This window comes from Scomber japonicus, chromosome 21 (genome assembly GCF_027409825.1).
Source record: "Scomber japonicus isolate fScoJap1 chromosome 21, fScoJap1.pri, whole genome shotgun sequence".
Taxonomy (NCBI): Eukaryota; Metazoa; Chordata; class Actinopteri; order Scombriformes; family Scombridae; genus Scomber; species Scomber japonicus.
Genome location: NC_070598.1, coordinates 21,990,349 through 22,009,925, shown reverse-complemented (window position 1 = coordinate 22,009,925; position 19,577 = coordinate 21,990,349). Strand labels below are relative to the sequence as shown.

The following is a 19,577-nucleotide window of genomic DNA, read 5'->3' as shown; positions in this document are numbered from 1 at the left end:
TAACTTCACTTGGATGTTTGACTTTGACTGTGGAACATGATGTTTGACACTAGAAGCTTGTTTTAAGGTGTTTACCTACAAGCATGATTTGAGTCCATACATATAAAAGTGTGATATATGGGAAGTTGAAGCCTCTCGCCGTGATGTTTTTAAAATAAAAACTATACACATATTCATAAATAATGGATTTTCTAATGAGTAAGAAAGAGGAAATCTCAGTGTGAAGAACTTCTGACTAGTTAATTGAACTTTTTTCTTGTAAAAACACATCAGGTGCTCATTCTTATTCAAAGCACAGTATTTCTATATGTTTTATAGCAGGTCTGGAGGGGATCTTAAACAGCTTTCATTACCTTAGAAACAGTCCATTGACAGCCTGTGGATCATCTAGAGCACTCTTTCTCTATAATATAAGAATTTGCTACATGTTGAGCATCACTAATGAAATTCCTTTTAGCTTGATTTGTTGTAGGATGGTGAGTGAAATCTAAGAGACAGGTGTGTTTAAACCTGGAAAAATATGATCGTCTTTGAATTGACCTTTTATAAATATGGTGTAGTTTTACTAAGCTAAGGAAGAAAGAGAGAACTGGATGTTTGGGAGAAAATAATTCTGCATCTATGTGGTAGCAAAAGTTCCACTTGTGTCAAACACTACAAATATTCATATTTCATGTGCAGCTTATTTTTTCTTCATCTGCCTCTAGTTGCACAGGGCGCATGCATAATTGACTAGTGAGCTCACCCCATCCTGACTGATGACCAGCTAACCGCTCATGTGTGTGTACGACTGAGCATTGTCTCTCAGACGAAAAGCAAAGTTGTTGCAGAAGTTTTATTGATAAATATTTTAAAAACCGCAGAGGTTACTTTACTTGATAAACAGTTTCCCTGAAAGTTGACTCAGGCTCCAGCTTTTGCCAAATAGTGCGTATGATGCAGTGGAATGAAACTCAGTTATGCTTAATCAGAAATAGAGGAGTGGGTGCATTCGCAGGAGGGAGCAGGGCACGCTGAAGGGAGAAAAAGTGATGGCCTGTGGGCGGATGGGATGGTCAGGTATTGATCTGCTTCAGCCAGCAAGTTGCACGGCACGTCCCACACGTTCATGAGTGAGCCGGGTGTTTTCTCCTTCGCTCAAGAGTAATTGAGATGTTTGTGACCACCAGAGACACTGTGTGAACTGGAACACCCGGGGGCAGCAGCAGCAGTGGTGGTGGTTGAATGGACTGATGTGTTTGTCTAGGAGGCGGACCATGCATCAGTATGTCAACTTTCATATCTGTTTGTGTTTGGATGCTGGAGGTGCACACACACACACACACACACACACACACACACACACACACACACACACACACACACACACACACACACACACACACACACACACACACACACACACACACACACACACACACACACACACACACACAGACACTTGTGGAGGAGCTAACTGGGATTTTGACATCAGATTTTAAACTAACACTTTTTCAACAAACTTATAGATTACTGGTAAAGTCTGGAGTTTGGTGCAGGTGTTCATATACTGGGTATTAATGTGTTAGCATAGCTCCTATATGATTCTGTGTTTTGTACATACACAGATGTCAGGCTAATTTAGGTTCCCACCCTTGCATTTAGGATGCTCAGAAGCACCCACTAGATAAATCCATGGCTGGATCTACCACAGTAATCTGAGCTAGTGCCCAGCAGCCCTAGAAGAGTAAGGGGCCCCTAAATGATGGGGGGGGGGGGGGGGGAATAGGGGAATTGTTTTTTTCTCTACAGAAATACGACACCAGCCTTAGCCTAGTCTCTTGATGTTGATAATTATGGTCACTGTTAGAAACCTAGTATCCTAGTATGCCCAAAACTAAATCTGGATTTTCAAGGTTTCCACCCAACAGCAGAGTTATCCAATTAAAAGTTGTTTGGGGGACATGAGCTTCAGTGCCCAGGGGCCCCTGGGGTTACTAATGCAGCATTGGATAAATCTAAGTCTCCTTGGATAATTACCAGGGTAGGAAATGAAAAAAATCTAACTTTCTACATCTTCGGGCCTTTAAGAATTATGTAATTGAGATATTCTGATAAGGCAATATCATGCTTTAAATATGAGAGAAATGTATCTAGATAAGATAGAGACAGAGATAGTTTGTATAGCTTACATAGTAAATGATTGCATTAAAGTAGTATTCAAGCTCCTACTGGAAAACAGAACAAAGTTAGAGACACACATTCCTCTGTGGGACTGTGGGAACATTTATAGTGTTACTGTTGTGTTGTATGAAAGTGTATTTTTTCAGTAAATATACTAAATCATGATACAGTATATATTATAATGCAATATAAAACAACATATTATATGATAGAATATTTTGTCAGGGTTAGGGTTAGCCACCATTACTGCCTCTAAATATAAAAAAATTGTGTTGAAACATAAAGTAATTTTCTTTTTTACCCTCTCCTCATAGGTGCTCATCAATACACACTACCTTCTGCTGAGAATGCAAAGCTGCACCATCAGTACTGAGTATGAGTGTGTGTGTGTGTGTGTGTGTGTGTGTGTGTGTCTTACCTCTTCACACTGCAGTGGGGGGCATCTCAGCTGGCAAACTTTTTGCCCGTTCACACAGCGACACGACAGGCAGCCTTCCTCCCACTCTGATCCTGCCTGGCTCACACACACACACAAAATCACACATAAATATTGCATATATATAAAGATATATATATATATATATATGTTTTTAATGTGGGTACAACAACAACACCCCCACATTTCCGTCTCCAGTGCAGGTTTGGCAGCTGGTAATAGCTCAGGATGTATTTAATCAGTGACTCCACTAAAGCTGTGGCTGCAATGTTGTACATAATGTAGCTTATAGAGCCACATTATGATGCTGTAATTATAACAACACATACATAGACTGCCAGCACCATGACATTTATGTGTGTGTTAGCAATGGGAATCATTAGGGCTCAACTTTTACCCACACATAGCACCCACTGAGGACAAGCTTTGTGACTCACACTGCGCACATTTGGCATAATGGTCATGAGGTGATGTTTTTAGAAAAAAACATAGAGGGTCTTTATATGGAGGAAGAAAGAATACAGAGAGACATAGAAAGAAAAAGGAGAAAGAAATGGAAAGAAAGAAAGAAAGAATACAGAAAGACTTGAAATAAAAAGAAGAGAGAAAAACAGAAAGAAAGAAAGAAAGAAAACAAAAGAAGGAAAAAAGAAAAAGAAAGGGATGGAAAGAGACAGAATGAAAGAAAGAAAAAAGAAAAAAGACAGAATAGATAAAGAAAAAAAGAATAGACAAAGAAATATATAGAGAGAAAGACAGATGGCACAGACAGAACGAAAGAAAGAAGAAAAGAAAGACAGAATAGAGGAGGAAAGAAAGAAAGACGGTAGAGAGAGGAAAAATGTAGCAGCATGAGGAATAAAAGAAAGGAGGAGAAAGAGATGAGTAAAATAAACATAAAGACTGGTGTAAAGAAAAGGTCTGAGTGAGGATAGAGAGAATAAAGAGGAGTGGAGCTGACCTCTTGTCAGTGTATGATTAATTCTCATAATCCTATAAAACACCCTCCTTCATAAATTATTACAGACAGGCTTGCCCAGTTGCGGTCCGAGCTCCTGCTTTCTACGCCGTTCCCTCCATTATTGATGAGGCTGAGGGCTGGAGAGGCATTGTGGTGTAATGTGGCCCCTGGGGCATGTCACTCATCTTCTAATAGGCCCTTCTTTATGAGTAAATAACACAATGGGAGTGAATGAGAGGGAACGTAAACAACACGCTAATGGGAAGGTTAAGACAGACGCCACAATGAGAGAGGCTCAATGAGAGTACAAGCTGCCATGTTCACTGGGTAGCAGATGTCAAGTTTGCTTTGGGTGGGAGCCAGATTGTGTGTGTGAGAATGTGTATGTGTATGTGTGTGTGTGTGTGTGTGTGTACCTCCCGCAGGATGTTCTGGTCATGGCAGGGGCAGAGGGCAGGGATAACACAAACGCCCTCCGTGTTTCGATAAAGCCCCTCTCGACACACGCAGCCCTCGGCCGAGCGGCTGCAGTTGACGGGAGAGGAGGAGTAGATGTCGAGGCAGCTCCTCTCGCACAGCAGGGGCGCCTCCTCCGACGCGCTCCTCCTCCTCCACTGCTCCCCCGCGGGACACGCTGCGGGGAGAGGAAGAGGGACGAGGAGTGAGACGGGCGCAAGTAGGTGTCGGGGAAAAAAAGAGTAGGAAATAGAAAGGAGAAGGGAAGATGAGAGCGGAAGATAGGATGGAGAGGGGAAATTGGAAAAATGGGAAAGGATTGAATGATGAATTGGTTGAGGAAAGAGAGTAAGGGGACTCAAAAGTGTATGCAGACAGAAAATTAATTTGAAGGCATTAATCATCATGACACTTTAGTTCCAATGGCGTCTGATTTATTCAATGGATTGAAGACATAAAAATCTAAGTGATAACACTTATTTCCATTATCGAAAAATTGGTTCCAAAACCAAAAACACAGGAGCTCAAGTGGAATGAAAATAAGTTCTAATCGTCTGCATATCTGTCTAACTTTTTACAGTTTGTGGAAGTTTAAATTGTCTTTAATCAGTTGTCTCCAACCCTGCTCCTGCATGTTATCTCTCCACTACTACTACTACTAACACACCTAATTCTAATAATGAACTCATTATCAGGGCTGCTGACAAGCTTCAGCTGCTGGTTCATTATTAGAATCAGGTGTGTAATGTTAATAATGTCAATCTTTTGTGTGGATTATATTGATGAATTACTCTTCTTGCTTTTTGGCTTGCAAAGCTTTTATTGCACTTAGAGGAACGTAACTAGTTTAGCTGTCATCAACTCTCCATCATCCCACCTCCGTATGTCTCTCTGCTGCTGCGTACACAGTGGACTGAGCCCCTCACCCCCCGACGCAGCGACTGTAAATGACAGCAAACCGCAGTGGAGACTGTCTTTATTGATGTTATTTACCTCATTTATGTGCACTCATTTAATTTCAGCTCGGTGTGAGAGTCTCTGCTGTGTTTTGCTGTCATTTACGGTCACGCTGCTTTTCTCTGCTCTCTACAGTTCACTGTGGACTGAGCCTTCCGTGTGTGTGTGTGTGTGTGTGTGTGTGTGTTTGCTGCACACACAAAGACACAGTGACCCAGGTGAAGAACTCGAGGTGACAACTTCACTTGTTGTGTTACTGTAAGTGCATTAAAAGCTTCCAGAGTAAAAACACAAGAAGAGTAATTTAATTTAATCCATGCAAAGGATGAATAGACAATGGAGGGGGGCATGGACCAAGTGTTTATTCGATGAAGTGAATGTGCCATATTGGGATATGAAATGATGTGAGATTTTGCTCGTATCCCTCAGCCCTACTCACCACAGTCAGGGGCCACACAAGCAGTGCTACGGTGGTCAGGGCCCTCACATGGAGCCCCTCCATACTGGCTGGGCTCCACGATGCTTCTGGTGGAGCTCTGTTGTCCTGTACCACAGCTGGCCGAGCATGGGCTCCAGCGGGACCAGCTGGACCACTCGCAGTCCACTACAGAGGAGGAGAGGAGGGGATGGGAGAAGAATATAAATCAACACTTTTCAGGTCGGCACCGCATTTACTTTCATGTGCCCCGAGCAGCGAGGCAGCATATACGTAGAGAGATATGTCATCTGAGCTCGACAGTTCATCTCCCCATGGAACATAAAATTACAATTACTCAAGGTCCAATACCCACATCCTTTGATATTAAAGCTATGAATGTGCAAACACCTACTAAATTATCAGAGCAAACTCCTAAAAGTCACTCAGCAAACATAGCAGTAACAGGAAGGAGGAATAGAAAAACAAGTTTGATAAATAGACAGAGTGATATGGAAAGATACTGATTAATAAGAGCTATTCTCTCATACACTCGTTTTATGACTATTGGCCAGGAGAGTATTTGGGAAACACAGATAATGGGAGTAGGAGCCTCCTCCAGCATTCCAATAACACTTAAATATAACATAAATCATTTTAAACACTTCAACTCCCTGCAGCTGTTTTGGTGAATTTCACAGCATTGCACATCTACTTCCTGTTCAATTTTCAAGCTCACTTTACCTGTTGAGCACACACACCTGTTTCTATCCTGTTGTGTGATAATGCGGTAGCTTTTAATTGAACTCACGTGCCAGGGAGAAAGAAGAGCAGATGTGAGGAGATGGTTGGTGTTTGCAGGTTTGCCAGCTGCAAAAATTAAGTGCATGCTGTGCAGTTTTTTAATAGAATGTCGCTATATGATAAAAGGAGACTAATTACTACACAGCTGCTGTGCTGCTCACTGGAACAGCCAAGGGACTACTTTCTGTGTTCAGTTGGGTTTGGTTGGACTACAAGTCCTTAGATCATTATTATTAAAAGAGAGATTTTAATCCTTTCATGCATGAATTATTAAAAGACATGGGGCAAATTTTTTCAATTGTTTGTTTTTTATTCCTAAAGAAGTGAAAAAATATGCCAATACTTTTAAGAAAAATGTTATTAAAAACTTGACAGATAACATCCTTCTTATTTTTTAATTTTTTATGTATTATTTATATTTTTAGCAGTTTTTTTTCTGTGAGAATAAAAGGATTTAACAGATATTCTTGAGCTAATTGGTGCATCTCCTCTATAGCCACTTTGAATTTATGATGTAATATTTCAAAATGACAGAAAGAGCCAAAAATGATATAATGATAATGACTTCCAAATATCCTTCTATTGTAGTGGACCCATGTATGAAAGGGTTCATTTAATTCAAAGAAATTCTTTGATATATTGTTTATTGTTTTTATAAGTTTGAAGTCTGTTTTACAAGCCTAGTGCACAAACTGTGTTCAATCAGTGTTAATACTAACACTTTTTTATTCTATCTTTTCTGATTTCTTTTCATTTGCAGCTCCATTGAAAGCTGTAGGAGGATCAAACTGCTTAACAGTGTTGGGGAGGGACTACTTACATGTAACAGTGTTACATAATTTAATTACAAAATAAATGTAAATGTAATCTGTTACAGTTACTGAGAACAAATGTGACATTAAATTACAGTTATAAAAATGTTGTTGATGATTACAAAGGAGGTTACATCTGAAGTCACACCTTTAACATTTTACTTCTCATTTTTCCGCTCTCATCTTCCCTCTCATTTTGAAATATTTAACAAGTTACTGAATACATATATTCATCATCATGATGTGGGCTTATTTGGAGCACACATGGACTTAAATGGTGTCACACTACCAATTAAGTCCATGCCAGACTTTTGACTTTTTTCATCAAATATGTTATATATCTATATTTTATATTACAAAATCTACATGAAGTAATGAATACATTTTCAAATGAGAGATAAATGTTGCTTTAGAAGAAATGATCTCTCTTATAAATCATGTCAGTATCCATGAAAAACAGCTGGACTTAGATTTTGGTGCTTAATGGGAACACTTATCCTAACAGCTGAAATTAGAAAAGTAATCAAATATAATAAGTTACATTATTTTGGTTTGGTCATTGAAATAGTTACATTACTTATTATATTTTGAATAAGGTAACTAGTAATATGTAATCTATTACATTTCCACAGTAACCTTCCCAACCCTGCTGCTTAACCACATCAACACTGTTCTTGCCTGTCTGTTTCCCAAATATCCTTTATGAAAGTACTTAGTAAACTATTGTGACACAGGTCAAATCAGAGCTTTTCACACATTCAATCCTCTTGAGCATACGGGTGGTTGCACTTAGCGACGCTCTTTCTTCCTCCGCTACTTCAAGCTGGCATCACATGTTTAGGAAACACAAGGCCGGTAATGGCTTTTATAGGCTGTGATAGATGTGACTGTCTCTCAGCTATTTGAGCCAACTGTTGTGGCAGCTTCCTGACAGTTCACCCAAACATTATCCCTGCTGCTGCTATCATCGTTAAAAAGAGAGAGAGGCTGTATAAAGTGGAAGAGATGCTTTGTGTAAGAACAGCTGTGGCAGAGCATCACTCACCGTCACACAGCTTTGAGGTACAGTTAAACGCTCCTGCTTGGCACACGCTGGAGAGGGAGGGGGAGGAGGGAGAGAAAAAGTAGGTGAGAGAGAAAAGTTGATGATGTGACTGACAACAAAGCAATCATCAGATCATATGAAATAAATATCAAGGCAGTGCGAGGAAGATAAAATGACTTACGGCATGTCTGCTGCATGCCAGACGATCCGTTACTAAAGATATCACAGTACCAACGAAACTCAACTCTCAGCAGCACTCTTCATTTCAGTCAGTGTTAAATTGTTTTTGTGATATCTTTGTACATTCGTCACAAATAAATCACACCATTGTTTACCTGCCAGTGGTAGCACCTGTACAAAGATCACACTTCTCAATTACTCTCTCACATTGTGTTTAGTCAAAGGTTTTCACTTTTACTTTGACAAAAGCTGTTGTGTGCTATAGAGCTCATTTTGTAGCATAAAGATTTACTGCAACACAGGGGCAGATCTAGGAGTTGACAAGATCCAGGGCTTAGCCAGAGGCACCCACGGCTATCTGCAAGGTTTTTTGGATGATTCACGTGCACAGAATTGAATTGTACTGCATTGTATGACTACTGCAAAAATTAGTAGTAGTAGTAGTTGTGATTCATTTCGGTCCTTATTGACTATTAACTTCCATTACTACATAACTACATTTCACTCAGTAACGTCTTCAGAAGTTTCACTCTTAGTCACAGTTGTTGACTTTTTAAAATAAACATAGATTCTGGGCTTTTGAGAAAACATTCAGGGCTACAGCATCAAAAAAGCCTGACCTGATGGTATATATTACAGTGAATGCCTTAGAAATGTTAAATTACTGTTTTATGCTGTCATTAATCAAGAGACTGAGGGGTCTGGATTGAAAACACAACAAAGCCACAAATACAAATGTCCCACAATGTTCTTTAGAGAGGATGAATGAATACATACATAATAATACCCTTAAAATAAATTAAGAGCACAAATAATAACTTGTAAGGAAATAAAAAACAAATTGCTAATGTTCACTGACCACACACGGCCATAACTTCACATTCACTGTTTGTGAAAAGACTCAAGTATAAAATGAACAAATTTAATGCAGCTTCCTCTGCTTTATTGTACTGTCCCTTACCAAAACCTTCCATTAATATGCTGCCACTATTTGCCCCCTTCTCTTAAAAAAAGGAGAAAAAAAAAAGACACAAACTGCATGAACCTTAGCAAATCCAGCACAACGCATGGTCAGCCATGCTTATCATATCTCCCTGTTCACTGTGCTCTCCCCTCTTCAATGCATATGCATAAAGGATAAGAGACATACTCCGGCACTCAGCAACTGTGCTCCAATTCAGAGGCTGGATTCTCTCAAGTCAAACAGTTATTCAAAGGCTCCTCCAAATGCAGAGGAGAAATGTGGCCTTCTTACAACTAAATCTGGAGGACAAGAGCAGTGTCCTTCTATGTCCTACAATCCACTGTGTGACGGTCAGTTAACCTATAAAAAAGCTGCAAGAGGGTGTAAATATTGGAAGCCTCTTAGCTGGTGCATGGATATATTTTGAGTCACATGGAAATGGGAATTAAATGTATATATTTAACACTGACCAGTTAAATAGTGAAGTATCATGTCTTATACTGCACACTCAGATATAATGAAACTTGCTTCCTCTGTATTTACACTAGCCCTGTCACGATCACTACTTTTGTTGGATGATATATTGTCTCAGAAATGATCACGATAAATGATATTATTGTCATTTGAAGATCATTTTATACCACTGATATAATGATTACATAATAGCATAATAATGCAAAGGGTCACAAATATTGGCTGTGAGTTGATAACAGCTGCTTGGGTGCAGCATTAGTTACAGCATCTGTAAACTATGGCTGTCCCATCTGGGAAAGGACATGCTGAGATACTTCACCAGGCCTGATCTAAGTCCTATAGGTAAACGACTGTCCTGCTGCTCACATCACATGTCTGCTGTCCCAAAGAAATGGTCAAATCAGTGATTAAATAAATGAAACTAAAACGAGTGTAGTACCATGTGTTGCAGAGGTGCTCAATGGTTGTTCCAGGTGGCAGCAGGGCTTCTCTGAGCTCTTCAGTACTGACATTCCTGCTTTGGTAAGCAGCCGGCAGAGAGAGTGGAGAACAGGGACAGTCTGCATGGGACACACAGGAGCCTTCGTACAACACCTGTGGACATAGTGAGACTAGGAAGAATCAGACCTGCTTTCCAACCACACACACACACACACACACACACACACACACACACACACACACACACACACACACACACTGTATATATACACGTCCTGACCTGTCCAGTGGGGCAGGTGCACCCAGGAGTGCAAGGTCCAGCTAAACACTGAGTGTGTGGCCACAGGTCCTCACAGGTGTACGGACAAGAACCTGAGCAGTCATTGAACACCTGGCCAGTGGGACACTCTGCAACACATATGCACAAATGATCATATAAACTGGCATCATGTCTCATACATATTTCACTACAGAGACACACATACTGTACGTGTAAGTTATTTTATTCATGCATACTTAATTTCATGTGGCTAAACTATAAATACACCAAATGAAAATTCACCGCTCATTAAGGCTGGCAGGAGTTGCTTAGAAACCACATTCTTCAGCTAGAATTCAGGAATCATATGGCTCAGTAGAAGAAGAACACAGAAATGTGCAGAATGATGTGAGTGTTTGTGTTACCAGGCAGGCAGCTGTTAGTGTTACAGACAGTGTGCTGCTCAAGTGGTCCAGCACAGGCCGTCCCTCCAGGCTCCGGCTCCTGAAGGACAGTCTTGTTCCGCACCGACAACCCGCCGCCGCATGTGGTGCTGCACTCACTCCAGGGTGACCACTCGCTCAGCAAACATCCCGCTGAGAGGCAGGGAGCAAATGACCAACAACTTTCAGTAAGTTAAATCTCTAAGGTCTTGAAAGTCTAAGACATTTTGGAACTTTTTTTTTTTTAAATAGCCGACATATCAGACCTGGACATGCTGGCAGATCACAGCTCTCTGTCTGTGTGGTGTCAGCACAGGAAGGACCGTCCTTTGTGTCCTGGCAGAGGCGTGTCCTTGTCATCTGGCCACGCCCACAAGAAGCTGAGCAGGTACTCCATTGGCTCCAGGGCTCATACACTGGGCAGGGAAGCTTGGTGCACACCAGAGTGCCATTCTCACACACACTGCAGATGGAAGAGAGAGAGAGTGTGTGTGTGTGTGTGTGTGTGTGTGTGTGGAGAAGTGAGATATCTCTGTTATCTGAAAAATGATGATATCCAAACATTATATTCATACATGGCCAATCTCACCAGGTGTTGCAGTCCATGGTAAGCTTGTCTGTAGGGTTGAACTCCAGTGTCCCGTTGCCTGATGGGATACCACAGCGGCACTCTGTCACTGGCACACAGTGACTGTCCTGCAGCAGCTGTCCCTCTGGACACCGACAACCTGAGGAAGAAAGAAAGAAAAAGAAAAAGTCAGAGAAACAGATATTAAGTCTTTTATTAAGGAGAGGCTTCTGTTCATTTAAGATGTAAAAGATGACCTGAGTGACAGGCTCCTTGGAGACACTGCACATGCTCCCATAAGTCAGTGCAGCTGCGAGGACACTGATTGGCACAGCCCTCTTGGTAGATCCTCCCCCTGTCCTCACAGCGCTCACCTAGGAAATAAAGAAATCACTTCTTTCTTATTTCTTATTACATTAAGATCAATCATGCAACAGGTCTTCCTTTATGTTTATGTTAGGATACAAGTATTTCAAAGCACCACCATACCTGGGCAGAGTCCTGTGTTGCAGCTCTGGCTCTGTGTCTGTTGGCTCTTACAGCGGGGCCCCGGATCAGAGGCCAGGGGCCGCCTGTAGCGCTGCCTGACTCCACCGCTGCACGGCTCTGCACAGACCGTCCAGCCACTCCATGCGCTCCACTGACACAGATCTAGAAACAGCAGAATGATCATTATTGTTACCACCCTCAACTCTCATCCTAATTATAATAACTGTAATTATCATGATGACTTCTGTAATAATCATCATTAACAATAACATAAGCATATTGCACTGTTTACAGACTCATTTACAAGCATACTTGAGCTATTGAGATGTCAGATTTAACTATTAGAGGCTGTCCTGTTTATTCAGATGAAATAATATAACTGTTTCTGAGAAGTTTCTAGATATTGACTCACTGTGATGAAGCACAAGACTTCAAATATTTGACATGCAAATCAAAGCTAAAAGGTCCACTGGGCATGGTAGCAATTCAGAACCACTTCCATTGAAAGGGGGAAGGGTCCAGAGAAGAATAAAAGCATGACAGAGCTGAGCTCAGGATGAATCATTCTTTCCACACACGACGACACCAAATCCAATCAACTTCATGTGTCCCCACAGACACATGGACATTAAACTCTTCCTTTCTTTAAATCCCCTTTTCACATTTTCACTCCTTTGGGGAGTAATGAGAATAGAGCAGCAGGGGATGCACAATACCGTTTCTTTTACTAAGGATACTGATTGCAAGCTCTTAAACTATCTACTGAGAGTGACTATTCATTTAAGCTGGCAGGGGTGAACTGACACACAGTAAATATTCTCAGAAAAAAGGTTGAAAAAAAAATCCTCCAAATCGAGCTGTTCCTCCTATATATAATCAGTTATCCTCAGTTGCTGCTACACAGAGAGAACAGGGTGGCACAGTCCTAAAAATGGCTTGAATCTTATTTTTAGAATAGAGACTACTTTCTGTCAAATGGTGATAACACATCGGAGAAGATAAAAATGACATGTGGTGTTCCCCGAGGATACATTCTGCGTCCTCCTCTATTCAACATCTATATGATCCCCTCGGCTGAGATGATAAAAAAACAACTGGAAAATATCTTAACATAACGATGCAGATAAGACAAAGCAAATCAATATAGTGTTTCCATCAAAGTAAGCAAGTGCACTGAATAAATCCATGAATGAATGTGCCACTATTTACTTTGGTAAACAGTACATTTAAAATAGTTGTTTATGGTGCCTTATCTCAAACTCCACATGTTAACATAATCTCTACACAAGCCAGAAATCTTGGTGTAGTTATTGACTCTGAAGAAAACATGTCCATGTTTGGCTGGGCAATATATTATATATATGTCCTGATATGAGATTAGATATCTTAGATTTTTGATATTACAATATAACTATAAAGCATACGTGTTGTCTTTTGCTGGCTTCAAAGGCTCCATTACAGTAAAGTGATGTCATTATTTGAACTTTATTCTCATTGTATAATATCTTGTGAAAGCAATATCAATAGAGTTATTTGGTAAAAAATTTGATTTTGACCATATCACCCAGCTGTATGTACATGTTTTTATGCGTATTAAGCTAAACTACTGCAATAGTGTCTTTATAGGTGTCTTAAAGAGTTGACCAAGCAGCAGCAGGGAGCGCAGAACCTGAATCCACAATCTGGACTCCTCACTAAGTCCAAGTAAGAAGCATACATCAGAGTAGTTCTCAGCTCTCTGCACAGGCTTTCTGTGTGTTTTTAATGAATATTTTAGAGCCAACATGTATTTCTGATCTCCTGCTATGCTCTGAATCACCCAACCCTCTCAGTTGGTCTGAGACAGGTTTGCTTTCTGTCCAGAAGATCAAAAGTAAACATGGAAAAAGCAGCATTGGGTTCAGTTTCTGCACCATGTACCTGCAACAAACTTTAATGAAACTTGAAATACGTTTAAATTCTCATTTTATATAAATTGAAACCACTCTCATATTCATTAAATTAGATGTGATTTATTTAAACCTCTCACTGCACTGTACCTGTTTGTTCTGTTGTATGCCTTTATAGCTGCATTCTCCATTTTATTCTGCTTAGACTCTATTTATATGCTTCTTTTTATATTGCCCTATGTTTCTTCTCATATCTCAACGTCTTTTTTTATGTAAATGGTTATGAATTGCGTTTTTGTTAAAAGGTGCTACACATATCAACTTGCATTCTGCTCATGTTCTGACAGGAAACTGAGTCCCACTTGTCTCTAGAGAAAGGGCAGAGGAGGCATCTCATCACGGCAGTCACTCCCTGACCCAATCTGTAATTCATTTCTCTCTACAGTGCCATGCTTGTCAAACTCTGACTAGTTCACTGCTTTGTCTGCATACGATCTTCTGATGGGAGCAAAATGTCAAACTGCTGCAACTAACTGAAGGGAGTAAAACTGTCCCGTTCATTACTTTCCCTCACTGTGGAGCTAAAGGAGGAACTGGAGCTTGACAGAGGCAGACTGAGGAACTGACTGAATTTCTGGATTTTTTAGATAAGGGTGACTCTGTTTTAGGAGAATACCATTACCTCTACAGATGTTAGGATCTGGACACAGTCTCTCCCCTACCAGCGGCCCTTGACATTGGCTCTCCTCCTGGTCTCCGGACACTGGGAGGCCAGAATCCAGGTCTAAACAGCCTCGGAAACGCCTCTGGATCGAGATCATTTTAGTTCCGTTGACCTCTGATGGAAAGGTGCTGTTCTGTGAGGAGGGTACGCAGGGAGAGCAGGGAGTCCACTCTGACCACTCGCTGAGGATGACTGAAAGATGGCACAAAAACAAGACGATGAAAGATCTCTTTGTATCACTATTATGACTCTGCTTTGCTTACTTACCTTCACACTCTCTCATGTCACACTGCAAAGTCCCATCATGGCAGAGGCTGGAGGACAAAACAGCCAACAAGCAATTAATAACAACAAACTCATTAATCTCAGAGACAAACAGATAAGCAGAGGGCAAACAAACAGTGCATAAAACCAGAAACATGGCAAACATCCATAATACAATTCAAATAGAATTACTATTAGATAGTAACAAGTTTTTCTCAAACTACTGGCTCCCAGACTATCATTTCTTTCCAGGAAAGATCAAACTGCTAGACTGTTACAGAAAATATTAGGCACATCTCAATTGTCTAACTGCTATTGTTATCCACACCTTGATTACATCCCATTTGGATTACTGTAATTCCCTTCTCCTTGGTCTTTCTCTAAAGTCATTCGTATCATCACCAGAACCCCCAGAACACATCACTCCTGCTCTGCACAGACTTCATTGACCCTACTACTACTAGTAGTAGTAGTAATAGTAATAGTAGCCTAATAGTAGATATAGTAATAGAAATAGTAGTAGTAGTAGTAGTAGTAGTAGTAGTAGTAGTAGTAGTAATAGTATTAATAGTATTAATAGTAGTAGTAGTAGTAGTAGTATGTAGATAGAAGCCCAGGTCTAACCAGGTACTGCAGCCTATGGTGACCGTGGCTCCCTGAGGTACAGTGACAGGTGTGGGAGTTTGTCCAGAAGTTTGGTGTTGCAGGTAGATACAGCCACACTCCTCTGGAGGAACACAGCTACCATTCTGCTGCAGCAGACCCTGGAAAGAAACATAATTCACAAGAAAGAACATTTGTTTTGTTTTGTTCATAGTCTGGCAGGGTTAAAGCTTTCACTTCTTCCCCTTTGTGACAATAGAACAAGGATTGGAGGCAACAGACTGGTTGGCAACTTTGACTGAGGCAAACACAGCCCGTTTTCAAATATATTAAGCATTTATGGAGCAGCTCATAATCACTTAAATATTCAATGATACATAACTCAATAGTAACCCATTGCTGGTGAATGAATGATGATTACTACTGGTACGTTCCGCTTTCTGTTCCATATTCCATTACCTCCACTCATTGCTGCTGGATGAATGTCTATCAGAGAGGATTTTTCAGGCTTTGCAATAAATCAAAGCTGGAACTGAATTGGGCCAAACAACATTATAAAAAATGTCATCACAACTAGTATCAAAGTGATGTATTAACAGCAAAATGTAGCACAGTATAAATAACTCTCTAAAATCACGTCAGTATATTTCCACTCTAGTTTCATACATCAGTCATGATAAATACATTAAAACTGATGCTTACTTCTTTTCCAGGGCCCTGACTTTAGAAAGCTATTTTTACAGTGCTGTTAATGCAAAAATCGGGAGAAGAATGTTTCAAAATGTCTGATGACGCTCTGTGAGGCTCACACCTTCATTGAAAGTGTGAAGTTTGAAATGAGAGGGGAAGTTGGGAGAAGCAGCAGCGCTTTTAGACCAGAACACACACTGACTTTTTATTGCTTTGATCTATGTGAAGTGCAAAAAATATTCTCAATATATAGCAGAATGTTCAGTTCAGCTCAATGGGATTGTGAACTTGCATTTCTTAGTCTCATTCACATTTGTCCTCAATGACCAGAAATCAAGAATTTGGCCTCAGCAGTATCAAGATCTGTCTCATATTCCATGATAATGTTGAAAGACTGCAGAAGAATTCATGAGTTCTGTACCCTGTATATACTAAAATTCACCTGTGGGCAGTAGCAGCCAGGTGTACACTCTTTAACACCCAAACACAGATCTTGACGGCCCTGCAGTGCACAGTGCTTCTCACAGGGAGCACCACACTCTGAGTACACGAAGGGGGCTTCACAGTCTGCAAAGAAGAGAAAAAAAACATGATGTAGACGCAAAACAATTCACATTCATGCACTAAATTAGCCACACAAAATATGTCTTCTATTCCCTGGGTGTCAGTTTTGGTGCTGCTCTAGTTATTTACCATCACAAACAGGCCTGTGTGTTCTTAAAGGTAAGACTCACCATCACACTGACTGAGGCTGCACGTCCTGCTCTGCGTTTCGACAGGAGTGCACTGTTGTCCCCTGGTGGCGGGGGACAGAGCCACACGGTAGCGCTGCTGCCTCTGAGACACACAGGAGCACTCAGACCAAACACTCCACTCTGACATGGGACAACCTGCAAGAGAAGACAAATCAACCAATCTGGAGCCGCGTTAGAGGATTAAACAACCACTTAACGGTTATTTGTGATTCACTTAGTATATGTGAAGCAGCACTTGAACTTGTGCTTGTGTGACCCAGTGGTTTTAAATAGATATCAATCAATAGAGTTTTATTTATCCCTGTAGGCGATAGTATTTTGCAGCTGGGACTAGTGATGCTGAATGTATGGCAAAGTTTATAAGTGTATAATGAAGCTATTTATACACACTTACAATCAATATAAAGCTCATTTCGGCTTACAAGCATCAGCTACTAAGGTACATCTAAATAAGCAACCATGATGATCTCTAACAACAACAAATAGTTCTATTAACCAGTTCAGCTCTGGATAATATACCTTAGTTAGGAAAATATTGAATTTCAAACTAAACTAAATGTACCTCTATCACATTATTCAATTAATATACATATTACGTGTATTTCATATAAATTGGGTGAGAGTAGTTTCAGTAGATTATGACATCTACCATAAATTTAAACTAAGCATTCAGCCCCAATTCCAGTCAAGACATGCACACTTCTGGTCCTGGAGTAATCAACTAGCAAACACAAGTGAGCACACATTAGGAAAGATTGTGACAGTTATCTTTACACATATTGTTATCATAGTAAATATGATAATGTATTGAGGTGTACACTAGAATTTAGGCATATTTTCCAGCATAAAAACATGATCTTGCTTACAACCTTTAAATATAATTACTTACTTTGCTGTGTGAGATGTACCCTATTCTTTTTAATGAACTGCTCATTGAACTGCCTTCAAAAGCTTTATACCCTGTAAATATATATAATTGTTTGCTGAAAATGGAAAATACCAAAAATTAAATAAAAAATACCAAATTAAAATGCTTTTGATGTACAGTACACACCACTGCTCTGTGCTATCTGGCTGAGTAGTGTGTGTGTGTGTGTGTGTGTGTGTACCTGGACAGGGTTGTTTGTAACACAGTTGGGTCTCCTCTCTGTTCCTCTCTGCCTCGATCTCATCGGGACAGGCAGCGTCTCCTCCCTCCTCACACACACACACCCTGTGGCGCGCCACGGACCCTGCGCCACAGCTCCGGGAGCATGGTGACCATGGCGACCAGGGACAAAGGTCATCTGGAGACAAGCGAGTCAATAATGTACTTAACTGTTTTTTGACTAAACTTTTAATTTTAGAAGACAATACATATAATTATAAATATCATACACATAAAACATTATACAGTAATAAATTCTGGCATTTCTGAGCCATACAAACCCAGACAAGGAGGAATCTGACAGTCCTGGGTTTCTCTCTCTGGTCCCTCACAGTGAGATCCATTGTTTCGTGGTGGGGGGTTGATGCAGGCACGGGTTCGAACCTGCGTGCCCCGCCCACAGGTCGCTGAGCAGTCAGACCACACCGACCACGGGGTCCAACCACCATCCACTGGAACAAACACAAGTCTATTTGGCATTTATCTTTTTAATATATTGTCTGTATAAGCTTTTTCTTCTCATGTAAACAGTAAATACATTTCCTAAGGTGTCCTGGCCTACTGTATATATTCTTTGTCATTAAAATAAATGTGGCCCACCTCTGCAGTCGATGTCTTGGCAGTAATCTCCCTCTGGAGTGCATGTGCTGCGAGGCAAAACAAATTAGAGAGTGTTTGAAATGCAAAATGGAATCACTTAAATTCTCATTTCCTTTCCAGTGCAAACCCCTTACATAATCAGCCAAATATTATTTCCCTCTGTTTGGGTGCATGCGTCTCACCATTGTTTACACTCTCCTTGCAGCCAGGTGTCTCCCACATAGAGTTCCTTGTCATCGTGGAGACAGAGAGGTGGGCAGGGTCCTGGATCGCAGGACTTACGCTGGACTTCTTCAAAATGGCAATCTGTCCCCCCGGTCTCTGAGACAAGAGATCTGACACACAAATAAGTGGATGCCTTTCAAAATAAAGTACAAGGAAAAGGAACTTATATATCTGTGAAAAGGGTGGTTGATAGTTTGTGAAATTCCACAACCACAAAAAAGGAGTTAGTTTCTTTTCCTTACCTGTATCTGGTTCTCTGGCCCTGCCCACAGGAAACGCTGCATGACGCCCAACTGGACCAGGAGCTCCAAGTGCAGATGGGCTGGCAGCTGTGATTGGTGCAGAGGAGTTGTCCGTCAGAGCAGCTGCAGTTGTTACACTCCACCTGATGCCAGCTGCCGGCCGCCCAAACCTGCCCCAGTGAGTCCACGCAGTCGCACTGCCACAGCTGTACACACGCGCCATCCTGCTGCAATTGGCCTACGCGCGCACGCACACACACACACACACACAAATACACAGTTATGTTGAATGAAGGAGATGAGGAGTGTGTCAAGGTTTATTAGATGTCATTTCATTACAGTCAGTCACTTCCCTGACCTTAACCAGCTGCTGCTGCAAAAAATAGCACTGTGATGACTTAGGGGGGGGGTGAAGTTGCCAACTACGAACTGCAACGCCCCCAGTTCTCATTTCGTAGGAGATCTTTGTTGTATGTCATTCTTCATCTCTTTATCTCACCATTTCCTGTCATCTTTTTAAAATCAGTCTGAACTCATATACCTCTAATAGTTTCTTGCCAGAAGTGATGCA

General features: G+C 40.9%; 1 protein-coding gene across 1 annotated transcript in view; it reads right to left on the bottom strand.

Moving 5' to 3' along the window:
* The window catches only part of sspo (SCO-spondin), a 107,534-nt gene that overhangs the window by 8,129 nt on the left and 79,828 nt on the right, over positions 1–19,577 (bottom strand). The window contains 21 exon segments of the mRNA XM_053342197.1: positions 2,582–2,677; positions 3,977–4,194; positions 5,413–5,577; positions 8,050–8,096; positions 10,107–10,261; positions 10,389–10,516; positions 10,793–10,963; positions 11,077–11,273; positions 11,400–11,538; positions 11,636–11,752; positions 11,868–12,029; positions 14,439–14,672; positions 14,748–14,794; positions 15,369–15,508; positions 16,480–16,604; positions 16,772–16,927; positions 17,902–18,078; positions 18,221–18,391; positions 18,540–18,586; positions 18,722–18,874; positions 19,007–19,244. Coding sequence (XP_053198172.1) covers positions 2,582–2,677; positions 3,977–4,194; positions 5,413–5,577; positions 8,050–8,096; positions 10,107–10,261; positions 10,389–10,516; positions 10,793–10,963; positions 11,077–11,273; positions 11,400–11,538; positions 11,636–11,752; positions 11,868–12,029; positions 14,439–14,672; positions 14,748–14,794; positions 15,369–15,508; positions 16,480–16,604; positions 16,772–16,927; positions 17,902–18,078; positions 18,221–18,391; positions 18,540–18,586; positions 18,722–18,874; positions 19,007–19,244 — 3,083 coding nt within the window.